This window comes from Chanos chanos, chromosome 4, assembly GCF_902362185.1.
Source record: "Chanos chanos chromosome 4, fChaCha1.1, whole genome shotgun sequence".
Classification (NCBI taxonomy): Eukaryota; Metazoa; Chordata; class Actinopteri; order Gonorynchiformes; family Chanidae; genus Chanos; species Chanos chanos.
In genome coordinates, this window is record NC_044498.1 from 21,217,565 (window position 1) to 21,237,132 (window position 19,568).

The 19,568-nt window shown below is 40.5% G+C and overlaps 4 protein-coding genes across 4 annotated transcripts in view; 2 read left to right on the forward strand and 2 right to left on the reverse strand.

Moving 5' to 3' along the window:
* Positions 1 to 6,719, reverse strand: part of mthfd1l (methylenetetrahydrofolate dehydrogenase (NADP+ dependent) 1 like) — a 43,131-nt gene extending 36,412 nt beyond the window's left edge. The window contains exons 1-10 of the mRNA XM_030771279.1: positions 6,475 to 6,719; positions 4,574 to 4,658; positions 4,336 to 4,386; positions 4,128 to 4,181; positions 3,540 to 3,664; positions 2,325 to 2,425; positions 1,577 to 1,713; positions 921 to 1,032; positions 361 to 419; positions 150 to 247 (exon numbers count right to left, since the gene is read on the reverse strand). Of these exons, the coding sequence (XP_030627139.1) occupies positions 150 to 247; positions 361 to 419; positions 921 to 1,032; positions 1,577 to 1,713; positions 2,325 to 2,425; positions 3,540 to 3,664; positions 4,128 to 4,181; positions 4,336 to 4,386; positions 4,574 to 4,658; positions 6,475 to 6,719 (1,067 nt within the window). The remainder of the gene's footprint in view (positions 1 to 149; positions 248 to 360; positions 420 to 920; positions 1,033 to 1,576; positions 1,714 to 2,324; positions 2,426 to 3,539; positions 3,665 to 4,127; positions 4,182 to 4,335; positions 4,387 to 4,573; positions 4,659 to 6,474) is intronic.
* Positions 6,720 to 10,264: 3,545 nt separating this feature from the next.
* Positions 10,265 to 11,125, reverse strand: stx11b.2 (syntaxin 11b, tandem duplicate 2). Its single transcript, XM_030772171.1, has one exon. It carries the CDS (start codon positions 11,123 to 11,125, stop codon positions 10,265 to 10,267), a length of 861 nt encoding a protein of 286 aa, XP_030628031.1.
* A 2,585-nt stretch (positions 11,126 to 13,710) lies between these two features.
* On the forward strand, positions 13,711 to 14,613 carry LOC115810711 (syntaxin-11-like). Its single transcript, XM_030772705.1, has one exon. The coding sequence runs from the start codon at positions 13,711 to 13,713 to the stop codon at positions 14,611 to 14,613; it is 903 nt and encodes a 300-aa protein (XP_030628565.1).
* A 4,044-nt stretch (positions 14,614 to 18,657) lies between these two features.
* On the forward strand, positions 18,658 to 19,548 carry LOC115810245 (syntaxin-11-like). Its single transcript, XM_030772172.1, has one exon. The coding sequence runs from the start codon at positions 18,658 to 18,660 to the stop codon at positions 19,546 to 19,548; it is 891 nt and encodes a 296-aa protein (XP_030628032.1).
* Positions 19,549 to 19,568: the final 20 nt, after the last annotated feature.

The window sequence follows — 19,568 nt, forward strand, 5'->3', positions numbered from 1 at the left end:
GCTCTCTGTATCAGGACACAAACCCTGTGCAAAGTCAGAACAGTCACTAAAGCGGGTTTATGCAGGTTCCTTTATGGGAGATGAGCGGCCACTGTTACTGGTGGAGTGAAAAAGGGTGGGTTTTACCAGTGTGCATGGCTTCCCGTTACCTGGGTACAGGAGACAGCGGCTGGAGCTTCAGGCTGCGGAGTCTCCACGGTTGGTATCGTTGTTCCTCACGCCGCCTGTGACTGCTCTTCACAACGTTCTGTCGAGACATAATCCCAAACTGAACATTTACACTGGCACAGCTCCACACTGACTGTGTATTACCATCAGTGGGATAGGTCTCTGGTGACCACAGACATTAGAGGGTTATACCTGCATCCTCATGGCTGCGCTAAGGGGTCCAATACCAACCAACGAAAACACCTCCATATCTTGGCCCACACTAGCAGGAGGCTCTGGGGAGAGGCAATAATTCAATTATACATTGTGTCTGAACATCCACAGGGTAACACTCGTCTCTTCAGTACATCATTACAACCTGCTCTAGCTAATACATGTCCATTTACTATACGTGTAGTTAGGCGGCTATTACAGTGTGCTCGTATATATATATATTGTACAAATACACTAATGTTAAGAATATGTGTTCATAACAGAGATTATTTCATGAGAGGAGCTTCAAAGAACTACTAACGTCACATGCCTTGAAAATTATTCAAATATTGAGGGGAAAGAAAACAATATCAGAGCACTAATGAAAAACGTGATACGACGGAATGGACTGATAAGAGATCTCATACACACACACATATTTGCATGTGCAGTACACACAAACTCACAAAGTCACACAGAGGTAAAAATTCGCACGCACATGTGCGCACACACACACACACACACACATTCAGAGTTTCTAAATCTTCTGCAGTCATTACCTGACATGACGGCAGAGGTGCAATTAATAACAGCCACCCCAGGTTTTAACCATGACACTGGAAGCTCTGTGTGTCTTGATCCTGTTAAAACAACGATATCGGCTCGCATGACCTGAGAGAGAGAGAGAGAGAGAGAGAGAGAGAGAGAGAGAGAGAGAGAGAGAGAGAGAAGGAATGAGGAGAAGGGGAATCCCAGGGCAGAGAGGGAACATCTAACAGGATCAAGCCCTTTTCGGTTATCAAATTCCAGTTCATCGTAAAGTTGAGGCTGAATGAACATCTGTGAATCTTGTGAATCCTTATTTGCATTTAGTCACTGCATGACAGAGCAAATGAGCTTCACATGAGTCTGAAGACTCGGCCATTTTCATTGGAGCTACATCGCCACCTAGTGAGCAAAACACAGAACTGTCTCTGCCATTTAACCAATGAGCAACAAGTGACTCCAGACTTGGGAGTAAGTGCCGACAGTTCACTCAGTCTGTTGCTCTGTTGTAAATGTATATACATTTATCACAATTAACATCATATTTGTATTTCTATGACTGATTATATATGTAGGAGTCAAAGCTCCATGTTCTGCATTTTCTATGTTGTGACATACAGGATCTTTCTCAGGGTCAAGCAATAACCAAAAACTATCCAAACGCCCATACCTGTTTCTGCAGATTGTCTGAGTTCCAGTGGCTGCTCTGGACTACCATACCATCTTTTTGCATCAGGCACTGAAGAGCCACCTTAAGGGGTCCTTCCACCCCAATAATCAAAGCCATTTTCCCAAACAGAGGAGCATCTGAGAGGGAAAAACAGAAATGCTCTTGAAAAAAAAAATCAATTACAGCTGTATACATGTGAAACTACACTTCTGCCCTCCTGACCTGTGCTAATCATTTCCAGTGAACCCCAGATAAATATGGAAGCTATACTACGTCTTAATGAATAAACATTCTAAGTACCATTCTATCAAGTCAAGGGATAAAAGTAGTGGTAGTATTTAAAATGTGTTTATTCAAATAAAATTATAAAAGGAAGTAGCATTAGTAATTAAAATTTGTTTATTCAGGGAAAATTATAATGCATTGGCTTGCTTTTGACCAACACGTCTGCTTCACCACATATTGGAACTGAGTTAAACTACGTTCTGAAAATAAGGAAGCAAAACTGTGCACCACTGTTCCTTTGATCAGAAAAAAAGATCTGATAGCTTAATTATTCAGTGGACTCAATTTCCAGGATCATTAGCTGAAACATTTCTCTGCTCCCATACCCCAAGAGACAACACGGTAATAATTTAGGAGAGCAATGTGGGTAGTGCAAATGCTTCAAATGTAGAGTGTGAGTATCCCAGTTTTTCCTCCATCACCAAGACACCCAAAACACACAAAGACACACACACACACACACCATGTCTTGAGAGCAGTTCGAGCACAGCTCCGGCCACAGGAGGAATGAAGCCTTCTGTTAGATCTCCTCTGACCAGCCTCCCCATGTTCAGATCTGACACCCTGAAAACAAAGCAGTTACACAACAATGTACCTTACCACAGACCAGCCAACACATACACACACATACACACACAGTCTCCATGTTCAGATCTGACACCCTGAAAACAAAGCAGTTACACAACAGTGTACCTTACCGCAGACCAGCCAACACATACACACACATACACACACAGTCTCCATGTTCAGATCTGACACCCTGAAAACAAAGCAGTTGCACAATAATGTACCTTACCGCAGACCAGCCAACACATACACACACACAGTCTCCAGATCTGACACCCTAAGCACACGAGACAGTGTTACACAGCAGATACACAGGAATACATTTCACTGTTCAATAGTACAAACACACAGTCTGCACTTGTCAACAGCTTCATCTGACAAACACAAGATAGGAGGGCACAATGTGCAGCGAGACACACACGTACACACACGCACACAAACACACACACACACATGCACACGCACACAAACACACACACACACACACATGCATGCACACGCACAAACGCACACACGCGCGCACACACACACACACACACAGGCATACACAAAGATCAATACAAATACAAACACACAAAAATAAATATAAACTCAATTATGTCCAATATCATGGATCAAATCCATGCACTACTCTGAAAACACAATATTAACAACAACACAGAGAACAAAATTTAAAACACAACATCCATTACAATTATCAAGAATTTATATTACCAGATAATAAATGATATCTGTAAGACAAGGCTTTACATTTAAACTTGTAAACATTCATATTATATTAAACTGCATTTCTTTGTTATGTCCCTCTTGTGACAGATGTTTCCGTTTTAAAAGCTTAATGATCTGCAGCCTCCAGTTATTTAAGCCAAATTTGAGGCAGCACGTCAATGAATGCTTCCCACACAAGAGAGATGTTTGAATGGTACAGCAAAGAGCTGGAAAACCATTATTTGTTCTTCTTAGTTCTTTAAAAGGCAACATACAACTGTTTGGTATGGTATTTATTGCATGTACTGAAACATGCACAGGGTTGATTTACAGTGATGGTTTTACACACACACACACATACACACACACATACACACACACATACACACACACACACTATTACCCATCCACATCCTTCTCTGGTTTGATGGCGTTGAGGACTCTGCTGGAGAGTGAAGAGGGTGGTAGGTGCAGGAACACACCCTGAACACGAGGGTCTTCATTCAGCTTTAGGACCTCTTCTATCACCTACACACACGCATGCAGAAAGAGAGAGAGTGAGTGAGTGAGTGAGTGAGTGAGTGAGAGAGAGAGAGAGAGAGAGAGAGAGAGGGACATAGAGAGAGACAGAGAGAGGGACATAGAGAGAGACAGAGAGAGGGACGGAGAGAGTAAAGGATGATGGGAGATCATTTGGGAAGCTTCCCAAACAGCAACAGTCAGAGGACAATCACTGATTAACCTTAAAAGAGGGACATGAACCTAACACTGACACACACACATACCATTTATGGAAACTTTATTAGTGAGCAAGGCTGTGGAGTCGGAAGCAAAATTGGGCTACTGGAGTCAGAGTCGGAGTCGGTGGAACCATAAATTGAGGAGTCGGAGTTGGAGGTACCATAAATTGAGGAGTCGGAGTGGAGGGTTTTGTGTACTGACTCCACAGCACTGCTTTATAATAAAGTATTAAGTAAAGTATCTCACTGACCTCTTCCTCAGAGCACCCTCCAGGCAGGCATATCTGCATGACATTCAAGCCAATCTGCAACAAACCAATGTGACGAAAGGTGAGGATAGTGAGGAAACAATATCAAAAGTCACATGCTGTAACTCTGTTAAGACTGACAAAGACAGAGAAAGGTCAAGGATAGATAACGAACTAAAGGAGAGAGAGAGAAAGAGTGAGAGAGAACTACCTTTCCAGCCATTTTCTTATTAACTTCCAGCAAACTGTCATCTTCTCCTGCCTTTGAGAAAACCATATTGCAAGCAACCCTCATTTAAAAAACACACACACATAGTCCACAAACCACAAAAACAAATTATTTATATTTATCATTTATACTAATTTTATTAGCTATTATTCATATTTTCTCAAGTTCTAATTGACTTTGAATGTTATTCTTTTATAAATGAGGCACCCAGCACACATACTTGCACAATAGCCAGAAGAGGTTTGATATCAGAGACACTTTGTCCTAGTGAAGTCAGCTCTTTTCTGTTCCTCTGGATAATTTCTCTGTTTAGGAGAAACAAGGTAACAGTTAGTCTGGGAAATCACAGAAATGTTCTGTGTTTATTGATATACCCACAATGAAAACTAAGCTTTCACAATGTGGGGCACTCAACAGCTTCTCTGTCCATAGTTTTTCCCCCAACAGTTTACATTCTTTGTATTATTTTCAATGTAAATTTTATCATATATTTCAGCAAGTCAAACTAAAACTAGGCGGGGGGTTATACTGTTTGCATTGGTAAATGCTTCATAGAAACATTTTTAAAAATCTTGAGTTTGTGTTCAAAAGGTATCCTTCTCCGCCCTTTGAGTTAGAGGTCAACTATGAGGAGCCTCCTCCTTGGTTTTAAAAACTATTAATATTGTCAAGCACTGCCATATAAGATCAAGTATTTCAAGTCTTTAACTTATCTTGTATTAACAGACAAATATGTAATAATATATGGACTGAACTGGGGATAAAGTGACACTGATTTTTTCACAGATGAATTCAGTAAAACAATGATTTACCTTAGTCTCTGTAAGCCCTGTTCTTGAACAATACGTCTGACATGTATTCAATGCAATTGAATTTATCTTGTAAGATAAAAAAAAAAACACACTACTCTTCTAGTGATACTGAATATAATCAGTGTAGCTGATTGGTTTAAAGACTGGGTGTGTAAAGGTTTTGGTTGTCTGGAGAGCACATTTCACTTCTAACCAAACACTAACGTGTCTGATCAATTTACTTAACAATCATAAAGCCTTCAGTTAGCTTACTAAAGCGTGTTAGCGCAGGGACAAAGCAAGAGTACTGTCCAAGCGGTTCCCACGACTCAGATTTATAAAGACACTGATTTACACAGTTTCCCTGTGAGAAAAGGGTACATTACTCTGAAATATTAAACAAAAGAGTCGTCTTTATCTTCTTATTGTTCATGAACTGTTAAAAGCGTCTCTTAAACACGTATCTGCGAACATCAAACTGTCACAGTCCAAGGGTCACTGATCCCTTGACCCCAGTGTGTTACAAATAACCTCCTCACAGAATATACCAATCTAAGTCAATCATTGGTTAAGATAACATAAAAGCCAATTTATTAAATGACACACGACACAACGGTCGCTTACCTATTCGCACAGCGTGTAAACAAAATGAATGAGAGTAGAGACGTTTGATTTTCAGGTTTGCTTTTCATTAGTAAAATGCTAACCTATCCCAGTGAGTGGCAGGATAATCGGTTTTGAACTAGCTATCGGGGCATTTAAGGAAGGGAGGAGCTTGGGTCAGTTGAGTTCATCTACGTTACTGTAACACTGACCCACATGTGACCAACAACAAACCAGCTAACAGAAACAGCGAAATTAAAAGAGAGAGGTAACCGTAAATTTGCTGCTAAAAACTAGAATTTAAAATATGTAACGTCATTCCGACAAATAAGTCGAGTATCGAAGCAAGAACAGCAAAGAGTTACATCAGCTGCTAGCCGCCTCCTCTCACAAAACACTGGTAAATCAGCACGTGGGTCCCAGCTGAGAGCTAGATCGCTTCAACTCCATCACCAGTGCCGGTCTTTACAATGGATCAGCAGCGACACCATTATCGTAAAATTTTCTAATGCACGAACATTTACAGAAAAGCATACCAGCATATAATAACTGATAACGATATTCACGACACAGGCTAATTCATATCCTGATGATATTCACGAGATTAAACGCACAGCAAATGCCCTGAAGTAGTAGCATATATTAATCTGCTGTAATTACACTTTGCAGCATAATTTGGCCTTTTTCGCTTAAACTGGTCCCAAAAGTCCTCAGGATGCTTTCCTACCTTATGATATTTTCATGCGCAGGATCCTCGGTCTTTCTTGGAAATTTTCCGTACTTGATAGCCGTGTCGGTAGAGCTGTTTCCGCCGCCAGACGTAGCACCACGAACAAGTAGTCGGGAGCTAGTACTATTGACCGGTATGGACCTTTTTTCTGAACCAAACACTCTTAAACTGTTTCGCGAGCGATTTCCCGGTGTACTGGGAAGACTTCGAGAAGCGTAACGGAGAGCTGTGGACAATTTCATAGTGTTGTTGGTTAAAGGTGATGTGGGGTTCCCGGCAAAGGAGACGACACCGGTGTTCTGATGCAGACTTGAAGGACAGCACTACTGCATACACGGTTTATTCGATTGTGGAGTGATCGTCGGGAGCGAGTATGCGCGTTCACGTAAAATGAGAACGAGTTCTTGCGACCACAGCGTTCTGTTCGAACAAGTTTGTACATACTGCGGTTTTTTACGTTGCGACAGGTAAAAACCAGTGTCTTATCTGTCGAGTCGACGCGTTTTCCCTTTTATTTTGCTACAAACGCAACAGAATACAAACATATGAAACTGCATTAGTTCTCTAATCCAAAAATATTGAGTGAATGAATGAATGTACGAATGAAGTCAGGATGAAATTGTATTTATGAATGGATGAATTATGTTCATGCTAAATGTATTACTCAAACAGTATCATGTTTCTAAAATAGTATCATATGTTTAACCTAAAAAAAAGTCTGGTGTGAAATATTACTTAAAAATGAATTGTGTAGACTAATACCCTCAGTGGTGACCTTTTCAAACTCATGCAAGTCGCTACAAGTATCTGGATGAATCAGTCCCTTTGTCTGAATCGCAAGACATTGGAATTGTCCAGTGTTTTCTTTGCATATCCATACATTTTAGGTAAATACAGTATATGTAAATATGTAAGTGGTTGTCATTTGTGTCTCAGTGGTTTGTGTAAGGTCTAACAAGGAAAATGAATGTCACATTCTGCATTATGTAGTCCACTAAGCACATGTTCCAATTAGTATAAATGAGTTACTGTGAAGCACGAGACTTGGCAAAGGACTGCAGGGGCTTGAGACAGAATTTGATTAATTTCTTTAAGTGTATGAATGAAGTAAGATGAGGAGAGGAACATTAAAATCAGACAAGGGGTCTCTTAAATGGAGCAAAGTAGGCAAGATACACAGCAACATGAAAATGTGGGTAAAATATTAAGGTGTGGCATATTTCAGCCTGTATAAAGTATATGAAAAACTATCCATGGAAACATCATAAAAGTTGGTCTTGTCAAATCACTGAAAGCACTTGTTATGACTATCAGTTTGATATGTGAGAAAGAGTTACAATGAGGTGATTAATTGAATAACATTGTTTTCTGGTGCTAATACAAAACAGTTTTAGTTGTAACAGTTTTCACTTTTATTTGATGGCTGACAGAGACTGATATACAAACATTCTGTCACTTGCCCAGGCAACGAACACAATGCAGTAAAAGGTGTGGACACAAACTTGTGAGAAATTTAATATACTTGATTGAATTTTAAGTCAGGCTGTAGACTTTGGCCATTCAATCATTCTCAGTTAGTTTTACTTTCATCCTCAGTGGGGCTCTTTTTTCTAATTAGCCATGAATAGATATATCGGCACCATAAATATTGTCAATGGCTGACAAGTATTGCTGTATAGACATAAATTCCTTTAAAGGTTACTACTGATTTTGTGCAAGTTTTGCAAGAGTTGAACAGAATCGGCACCAAGTAACTAGAACCATCCATTGAAAATGTACAGCTGTACACACTGTCCTCCGTTGTTTTTGGATCACCCTAGTGGCAAGTTAAGAGGTTAGCAATTCACTCATGTAAAAGTCTCTTTTTTTAGACCTTCTTTAATTAAGAGGAGAGAATTTGTGCCATATTTGCTGACTGACAATTCTTGACTGTGATGTTCCTCTCAGAGAGAGCAAGTAACATCACATCTCATAAATTCCCAGAGATTAATACAAGAAGTCAGTACAAGATGTGAAACGACACTACCACTCTCCTCTTTTCCATAAATACCACCTTTTATCAAGACCGCCATCAGCACTCCTGCTCGTAACTTTAGTGAAAATGGTCAAAAGACTTTTCAGGGAACTACTGGCCAGTATGCCAAGCCCAGCAGCTCCTTTTGTATACAGAAAAGAAAAGAAAAGAAACAAATTCACTCTGACTAGTCTGAGTTAAAGTAATTTGTTTATTTCACTCGTTTACTGGAATACTTTATGTTTACACTTGAACTTTCTTCTTTCTTTTTATAGCCATCAGTGCATTTGCATAATTCTAGTTATCACCTGTATGGAGTTTTCCACTGTTTATATGCATGGTGCCAGAGAGAGAAAACTGAGAAAGAAGCATTTTCTGTTGCACTGATATTCCGAGTGATTTTTTTTTCATCTCTATTCCTGTTTTAGATTTTTATTATGGCTGTTGTTGTTGTCCTGTCCGCCATCATGGTGGGATGGGATGTATTATTAGAATGACTGATGAAAGATGGCATTTGTACATATTGATTTTTGAGTTACCAGGATATTTAATATCATGTACTTGTCAAAATAATAATAATAAAAAAGTTTTAAAAAATGTGTGTTTTTGAGCAGTCAGACCTTGTTTAAACTTCTGTGATCAGACACACTCCACAGAGAAAGAAAGTAGGACACTGGGGGGGTTTCTTTTAATCCTTGCTGAATATGTGCTGCAGTCAAACAATATTGTTTTGTCAGGAGTCTAAGCATATTTATTTCATATTAGTATACTGCTTACATTTATTAAGTGGGCGTAAATTAATAAGTGTGTGTAAGGGATATGATTTGCTAAAAATGTGATTGAAATTTACCTCCATTTTTTTTTACTTCTAATAAACAGAGGAAAAAAAATATGTATTTACAAACATCACTCCCTAGCAGCTTCTAAAAGCCTAGTTTGCCCATGTTTGGCTCTTAATATTGATCTCATTTGCTGAACTGAAGTAGGGTTCTCTTTAGTTAATTCATGTGTGTTTACATGTCCCTTCTGTTCCTGCATCACAAGCTTTTGGTATCAAGGGTCCTCGGTGCACCCTCTGAAACATGAAGCTAGCTTGAGCCTATGAGAGAAATTACTCATGACCAGCCTGGGACAGCCTGTGAAACTCACATTCAAATAGTGAGGGAAACATGATTTCTTTATTGATGTGGAAGACATTTTCACGTAAGTATAGGCCTACAGAAAAAGGGAGGGGAAGATGATGCTTATACATACAGAGTACATTCTAACAATGTAAAGGCCCGAAAGTAGAAAAGACATGCACAATCTTTTTAAAATAATTTATTGCTTAAGGCAGTGTGCTGAACACAGGAAACAACCATAACATATAATAGGCCTGGTTAATTATATGATAAAACAAGTGAAGTCACCAGCAGACAGCCTACTCCAGTGGATCCAGAGTGACTGAATACTTTTTACATCATCCTCAATCAGCATGCGTGACTCCGGCCATCAAGAGCATGATTGTTGGAATCGGAGATGCCTACATGCGCTAAGGTCCCACAAGTGTAGGGCTGTCTACTGCCTGAGCTAAATTTTCAAAAGTTAAACTCTTCACCAATACAAGAGTATAGCTCATTACTTCAACTGGCAAGTGAATAGCAAAAACATTTCAGCATATGTTCTCAACAACAACATAATCTAAGACCGCCCCTTGCCTCTCTCATCATTCTCTTCTTTCAGGCAATGGAACAAAAAACCTTTAGACAACATTTTTAAGTAAAATTGAGTGAGTTAACGTTTGTTCCAGAAGAGGAGCTTCTTGAAAGGGTTGTTTCTGTCATGCCTCTTGGCTGTTTCTAGCTTGAGCAGAACCCCCTTTATTTCCACATCTGTTTTTTGCACGTTGGTATGAATGTAGTCTACCATTGACTGCTGCTCTTCAACAAGCATGGCCACATCCAAAAACACCTCATGGATGCCCCGAATACGACTCTCCAACTCCAGCAATTCCATATGTCGACTCTCGATCTGATTAAGAGCGGAGCGTGCTGTTTTGCCTTCGCTCAGAAGATTCTGTGTGAAGACGTTCCACTGACCGTTCTCCAGCATCTCCTCGATCTGATCTCCTGTAACCTCCCGTCCAACGATCTCCATCTGCCTCTGGATGTGAGCTTTGCAAGTCTCTCGGTGGCTCATCTCTGCTTCATTGTAGTCCATCATGGCATCGCGGAAACTGTTGCTAAGGCTGGCGTACTGAGTGCGGGCGATGCGGGCTACCGCCGAGTTGACACCGTGTTCCTCCTCGAGTTTCTTGGCATTGGCATCCATTTTGTGAAGGCGTACCAGCATACCTTCTCCACGTTTTTTGATGTCACTAGCAATAGCATTTGAATCACTACTGGTGGGTGTTGCCTCAGTCAGCATACGCGAGTTCTGTTCTCTAAGACGCTTGACTTCTAGACGGATTAGTTGAATCTCAAGTCGGGCATCCTGCGCCTCATCAAATACAGCCTCCATTTCAGGGTTACTGTCCTGGTGGGATTCTGCCTGGTCCTTGTCAGTGGTAGGTGAGGCAGACTGAGTATATTCCAACCCCTCCAGATATCCATTGCCCCCAGACAGAGCCTGCAGGTGGCTCAGTCTGTCCCTCATGATCTCCTGTGTTGCAGTTAGTAAAAAGATATAAATAATTACAGATAAACGTAAACACGACATGGAAATAATCGGTAAATATTCAAATAGAAATATCCATTTAGGAGTAACACAGGTCAAATTTGCCAACAGTGAAAGCACATTAATGAATTCACTCGTAGTCTGTACACATTACGTCATGATTTATGATTCAAAAAGGATGTTTCCCCAAACGTTACGTAAACTTCCTTTTCTACTTATCGGTAGAGTCACCTTTCTAACTAGTTGGGATTAAAAAAATGCTGCTGGTGGCAAAAGAGCCGAACAAGTCAAACAAGTTTGTTGACCCTGAGTAGACTATTTTGTTCGTTTGGTGATGTTTCAAAAGTTTCTCCTCTAGTATATCAGTATTTTGTCCCTTAAAATGTAAGGAAAGCAACTCTTTTCTGTGTGTACTTTAGCGTCGTGCATTAAATGTTATCGTCTGCTTTCAGTCTAAATATAGCTTTACTTCATGCAAACATCACCTGGCTACTTTACGTAATTTTACGTAAAAATAGAATCAAGAATCAACCACTGTCAGTGATGAATCATCGTTAAACAATAGCACTCGTAGGTTTGCAGCTTGCGGAATGTTGTAGCTATTAAGTATGCATTTTGGTGTGACGGCAACATACCCTTTCTGATGTATCTCTTCGCTCCTTATTGTTAACGAGTGAGTCCTCACTTTTAAATCAGTGATGGCGGTTCATGTTCTATCTGCAAAGAACTTTAAAGTCTGAAGGTGCGCGTGAAATTTGGCTTGGTCCTGTCTTTATCCTCTGGTGACAATGTCGTTTAAGCGACAACAAAGGTGGAAATGAGATGATACTTCACAGACTGGCCACGCCTATTCCAGGTGTGAAGTGCGCGATACTGCCCCATAGAGGTCAGCTGAGAAGCACCGAAACACTCCATCGCGTGCAGTCTCACATAATATGCAACAAAAGGGCCCAGAGCTGACAATATTGCTATGAAAGTTCTTAAAACAACGCACTTTGTGTTATTGGTAATTACGCGAAAGGACACAGCAAGCTCAGTAGCTGATGGGCAATTTGTTCATTCTGATTCTCTGCCGTGCTTGTTGTCTATCCGATGGATGAAATCTTTATAAGTTTACTTCCATTATAACATTTAAGACCATAAAAATCGCAGAGCGTCAAATGTCACAGAGTTAAGCTTACGATTTTTAAATGGCTAACCGTAGAATGTGGACATTTACTGAAATTGTTATTTATGTGTGGTTCCTGCCTTTTTTCTGAAGAAGCCGACATATGTCCTAGAACTAATCTTGACGCATCGCAACTAACTAGGTTTCATTCCGCAGCTGCTTACATCGTAACCCTACCAGTCTTGCTCACACAAAAAGGGCAGTGAAGTACTGCATAAAGAGCGCGTTATGCGTCAATGCTACGCCCAGACAGACACATTCTTTTAAACGCAACCACACCAATGACAATCTCCCCGGGTATAGACAAACTGGCGTTAAATAGAATGATACCGTGTCTACGTGACATGGTTTAGGACAGCATCTGGTCATATTGCGGGACAAGGTAACAAGGTACAGTACTGCTCAACGGTGAACATTCGTCAACATAATTCGTGTTTTCAAATATCATCGTCATGAATGAATATTTAATGTCTACCTGCACTTAGTACTTTGTCAAAGAAGCATGTTAAACCATTTTCTATACTTTCTGTAAAGTCGAGAGCCTAACAGATAATTTGATTGTGTAAAATGAGAGTCAAAAGAATGTTATTACTGAGTCACTATTTAGATAGTTACTGTACTGTTTTTAACTGCTAAAAAGCTATTTTTGTAAAGTGCTACTAGATATCAGAAAAGTTTGATATGATTTGGAGAACCACTTTATTAATATACCAGACTTTGTGTAGTTAGATCTATAATATGTGCCTAAAGCCTTAGAGATATTTTATTCTCTTTTTGCATCTTGAAGTTATGAGAACACGTTTGTAAGGAACCAACATTAGACTTAAACAATCCAAGCAAACTTGTTTGGTGAGTGTCGCCACCCACAATTCATTTTGCTCCAAAGAACTTGTCAAACATGTGATGATTCTCTGGTCTGCTGTCACTGGGCATGAGGAAGTTCACCTACCCTAAACTATTGTGGCAGCTTTCTTTCATATGTTTTAGTTTACAAGACAGGGTGTCTCTTGAATGATACCTAAGACAGTATTTCTCACCAAACTTCGTAAAGATCCCATAATGCTGAAAATTGGTTTATGTCTCTACCTTATGCCCACATGCCCTTTCTCCCCCTGAGATTACTTTTGGATACTTGTTACACAATTGAGGATAAACTGAAAACCAAAAAAGCTTAGACTGACTGTACAATTAAACACTCTCTCTCTCTCTCTCTCGTGTGTGTGTGTTGAGGGGGTGGTGCGTTTTAGAGAGGGAGAGAGACAGATGGGGAAATTGTATTTTGTGAATGAGAGTTCTGAGGTGGTTTATGGATTTTCTTTATTGATGATAACACCAGCATTTGTATATGAGTATGTTGCTGATCTCATCACATCTCTTCTCTTCTCTTCAGATAGCCATGAGGGACAGACTAAGTCACTTGCAGGCCCTCTCTGACTCTAACGGGCATCTAGAGGAACTGGAATATGCTGAGTCTGTCTCCGAGTCTTCATTCAGCAATGTTGACTTGGAGGATGACTTCCCACAGCAAGCTGTCATTTTTGACAATAGTGATGACATGGAGACTGTGTTTGACGAGGCACAGGACATTAGAAAGGAAATTCAGCTCATTCGTCTGGATGTAAAACGTCTTCGGGAGCAGAACAGTCGAATACTGAGTGAGCCAACCCGCACCAGCACCATTAAACGAGATTCAAATGCGATTGCCTGTGACATAAAGTCTCGCGGGGAGGACACGTTGGCACGTCTTCGCAAAATGGATGCCCACGCCAAGGAACTGGAGGAGGAACACGGTGTTAACTCAGCTGTAGCACGCATTGCTCGTACTCAGTATGCTGGCCTTAGTAATAATTTTCGCGATGCCATGATGGACTACAATGAGGCGGAAATGAACCACCGAGAGACTTGCAAAGCTCACATCCAGAGGCAGATGGAGATCGTTGGACGGGAGGTCACAGGAGATGAGATCGAGGAGATGCTGGAGAACGGTCAGTGGAACGTCTTCACCGAAAACATTCTGACTGAAGGCAAAACGGCACGTTCCGCTCTTAATCAGATCGAGAGCCGGCATCGAGACCTACTGGAGCTGGAGAGCCGAATCAAAAGTATCCACGAGGTGTTTCTGGATGTGGCCATGCTTGTGGAGGAGCAAGGGCCAATGATAGACTATATTTTCACCAATGTCCAGAAGACAGATGCATTGCTGGGGGAGGCACTGATTAGGCTTGGCAAAGCCAAGAGGCACGACAAAAACAACCCATTTAAAAAGATGTTCTGTGGGTGCTTCCCATGCTTCAAGTGAGCTCACGGTCCATGTTGCACAGAACTGTAATTTAAAAACATATACGTTTACAAATTTATGTTATGTTTTCATTTAGGATGAGAAAAATAACTGTAAAAAGTAAACAAAAAGTCATCTGAAGACAAAAGACACTTATTTATAGATGTTTATTTGCCGTAATGTTAAATCTTTGGCTTCTACACCTCGTTTGCACCTGGCCTCTGTTCAGTCTGTATAGCAGCAATTTATCAACTGATTCGCTGTTGCGCCCTCTAAAGGTAAATTTAATCATGACTTTTTGTTCACGTGTACAAATAAATGCATCGTCTTAATCTTTCACAGATTGAATGAGTAATTATTTTGCCTGTGGAAATTAAATAAAATATATTTCCAACACCTTATTCCAACGAAGTTATGACTGTTGTTTATAACACAGTTGGGTACATAATTATTTTTTCTTGATACTCAGCAACATTCAACGTCTTTGTATTTCAAATTTGTGTTTGAGTTGACCTCTTTCGAGAACATTAGCACGACTCTCAAAAAGTGCTCCACGTCTTGGTGTTATGATTCTGGAAAAGGTAAGGGCTAGAAAAGAAACATAGCACATTTACCTCTTTAGTCTACTCTTTAAAAACGTAGCAAACAAATTCTTCTCGGCGGGTAATCGAAAAGACGACAATAAAATGGTTCTCCGCCCTATTCAGATTGAGAGAATCATCAGCAAGGATGTTTTTTAAAAAAAACAAACAAAAAAACCCATGTCTGACAGGAAGTAGCATAGAGCGCTTAAAACATACATAGAGTGAATAAAATGTAAACAAGGAGCAGAAATTAAGTAACAAATTCCACTTGTTGCTAAACTCGGTTATAACTGTGACTGTGAAAAAAATGGAAGCAGGTGAAAATAATGAAAGATTGCGATAGAGAAAGAAGAAAGAAATCGTTTTGAAATGGACTGTAAATTAGATCACGTTTCACAGTGGTTCGGGAATTAGCTACATGGAAGACACTCTTGTAATTTAGCGTAAAGCCCAGTAACACAATGAAAAGTGATCACGCGTAGAAAGAAAGAGAAAACAAAACAAAACAAAACAAACAAACAAACAAAACCAAAATCTTGTGACTGAAACAAAAATAGACGGAAATGATTAAGCTATGGAAACTTAAGTCTGTGCGATTATATCTGCAATTACATTGTTTCAGTGCAATTCTGTAACGAAAAATCATCTTCATGGTACCTCTTTTTCACTGGAGGTGACGTACACTGCTCCGCAGAATCTGGGCATTCCATCCGCATGCTTCATTCCTGAGTTCAAACTCTTCAAACTCAAGCTCTTGTCTCCTCACATTGCAACTCTCACAGCGAGTCGAGGAAGTGAAGTATAAGGCTGAGCCACTTGTGGAAATCGATGGACAAAAGCATTTTGTGATGCGTGACTTTTCCACCCGCGTATTTTATTCGGAAAGAAGAGCGGAAAAAACCCTGACAGTGAATTGCCATTCAGCAAAAGGCTGTAGACGAGGAACATCTCCAACAAATGTTCTAGCATCCCCGCTTCCCTGCTATCTAAAAAGGGGAGAGCACTGAAGCCGGTTGTGCGTAGTCCCGTCGTCCGTGGCGCCCCTTCTTGACTGTCCCCGCTGAGATTAAGGTACGGGTATATTCTGCTCTGTTTGTTACTCTGTTGAGCTACTTTTTATTACCATTTTCCCACTGTACTACATCATATAGACGTGTATAACTACCAGATCTCTCAGGTTCGATCATCTTTCTAAAGTAAAAATGTATATTTTCGGTGACAGATATGATGATATAATGAAACTGACGATGTGCAAAAAAAAAGAGAGAGAAAAAAAAAAAGAACCACACTTTGATTGGCCAGACTTCTGAAATCACAAAATATTTTGCCTCAACATTCGTTTTTGTGTTCACACCCTGAAACATTTTTAGAGTAAAATGTTAAGCCTTGAACCAAGTCTCAGTGGCCACATTTAAATGTTTGCCAGTAACTGTTTTAAGAATACTCTCTCTAACTTTGGAGTGCCTTATGTAAACACCATACCTCGATTATTTTACTAGTCTATAGTTAAAATAATATTTGCAATTGGCCTAACTATCAATACAATAATACTTATTGAAAGGTTCGGCTGCTATTAATACTGGTCATGTGTGGCATGCCGTCGGGCATGAAATAATTTTTTGACGTCGTTTCCTGCTCTGCAAAAAGACCTGAAGGAAAGCGTTGTGTAAAACCAAAGAACCAGCAGCGAAGACGAAGGTGCCGTCTACCTCACCTGCCCTCACCAGAGACATTAATCTGTACCCCACCTCCGCCCACCCCCTATTACTGGACTGTAATCTGTAAATAGACCCCACTAGCAAACCACACCCCCGTCACTACACTTGATCATAATATGTTTCTTGTTTCTCTAATGTTGCCTGTGTTAATTGTATTTCCTGTGAAGAGCAGATGTTATACTGCTGTGTCGTACGTGGTGTCGTGTTCAGTGTTGGAAACGCGACCTTTTCCGTAGCTGTACTGAAAAAAATCCACTACTTTAGCTGTGTGGCAATAAATGCTTTCGACGTAACCGGACCTAAATAAAGCAGTTATTGTACATCTGTAGGTTGTACATCTGTAGGGAATACAACACAAATAGCAGAGATATTACTGTTTATGCTCGTAGTATAAATCACACAATTTGCAGCATACTCTTTTGGATTCAGAGATGAAATTCTCTCTGGGATTATTCTTACATTGCTGTGTGTGCTAATATGCTGTGGAACTCCAAATTACCTCAAAATAGAAAATATTGTAGTTCTTCCCTCCGTGTGAATTTTGTGTTATTCTTTTTACGTGCTTATTTTATGAAGAAAACGTAATCGTACTTGTTTAGCAAAGTCTGTTTCAAGGAAATGAGAAAGAGGAATGTTGTTTTACCCAGATTAGGAATGAGGAAAGAGATTTTTCTATTTACTCGAAAAAGTACTTCAACTTCCCTCAATAGATATATTTAGAATCTATAAATTTGTAGGATTTGCAATATGTATAAAAGTTAATAACCAAATGTGTATTTGTGTTGTACATAGATGCGTTTGTATGTGTGCACTATGGTGTTAATGAAATGCAGGTGTGTGCAGGCATTTTAGAATCTGTGACAGACAGTATCTCTCCTTAAAAAAGCCAGCCTCAGTTTCCTCGTTCCATCACAAGACTTGAACTCAAATATTTGACTAACATTGTCTGAAGAGACATGAAACTTCAGCAGTTTCATCTGTCCTCTCTTGTGGTGAAGAACACAGCATTGAACTTCCAAATTCAAATCCTGGAAGACAAAAGACTTTTGGATACATCTCAGTCTCACTGTTATAGGGAAGTAGCAGCTGTACTTTCATTAGCACTAATGACAAACACACAAAAAAAGATAAATACTAAAAATGCCTCAAAACCAGTCGTACTTGCATTTCCAAATACCTCGGTCAGACCATCTGTGACAAAGGTCCAGCCATGACTCATCCTGACTGCGGTAAATGACTGATGAAGATAAATGGTTGTGTAATGAACCTGTATAATTCAGAATGTTTAGCAGAAGCAAGAGTAGAACCCCCTCATGATTTGGAATTAGCGTTTTATTGACCCTCTGAGAAAAACTGGAGTACAGCTACCTCTGTGACCAACAGTGCCAATTCATGTCTCAGGGAATGATGGTTGCATTATTACAGAGTTCAGCAAGCTCGCTAACATGGCTACACTACATCAGATCCCATTCCCTACTCACAGCCCTGGTCATAGCCACCCAATGGCTTATATACAGCAGCCAATGACATCATCAATATCATGGTACATTGTGTAACTGTAGCTGTAACTTATAAAAAAACCCTTTTTCAAGTGTCAAGGAGTGATGTATACACTGCTATAATCTTGGCTGTTCCCCCAGCTTTCTAGGGAGGGTGAAAAAGATGTCTCGAAAGTTCAAGTTAATTCATCTGCAGGTCACACTCTCCATGCGTAACAGTCTTAAATGTTTGTTACTGTCTTTCTTTCTTCCTTAGAAGACAGGATGAGGGACAGACTGTGCCACTTACAGACCATAGCGGAGGAGGAGTCCAGTGAAGAAGAGTGGAACCCATCTTCTCATGAGGAAGATGAAGATCTGGACCAGGAAGCAGTGATCTTCGAGGAGGAGTCCACAACCATGAACGACATTTTAAAAGAATCGCAGTCCTTGAGAAAAGAGATTACTCTCCTCCGCTTAGATGTGGAACGGCTTCAGAAGGAGGGATCACGGTTCTGTCAGTCTGTTCGCCGACTCAGTGGCATCCAACGTGACACCAACACCATCTCAAGCGCCATCCGAGTCCGCGGCGAGGCAATACTTGGGCGGATACAGAAGCTGGGCAAACTCAAGGAGGAGTTGGAGGAGAGTCACGGCAAGAACGCGGCCGTGGTTCGGGTGGCGCAGGCTCAGTATGTCACCTTGAGCCACTCCTTCCACGAGGTCATGACCAATTACAATGCCGCAGAGCTGGAAGAACGAGAGAAATGCCGGGAGCGAATCCAACGTCAAGCAGAAATCCTCAAGAAAGAGGTGACTGTGGATCAGATCGATCAAATTATCCAAGAAGGAGGATGGGGTGCTTTTTCAGAGGAGCTTCAGACGGACGGACGGTCATCTCGCTGGGCACTGAACCAGATTAAAGAACGACATAAGGAGCTGCTAAAACTTGAGGCCAGGTTGAAAGAAGTCCATGAACTCTTCCAAGACATGGCGATGCTGGTTGAGGAACAGGGTGCAATGCTGAATAATATTGAAGCTAACGTTGTAGCCACCGATGACTATCTGGGGAAAGTGAACGAACAGTTTAAAACTGCTATCAAATACCGCAAGAAAAATCCATGTTTTCAGATGTTTTGTGGATGTTTCCCATGTTGGAAACAAGCTACAGGGTGAAGGTGAAAATATGACATGTG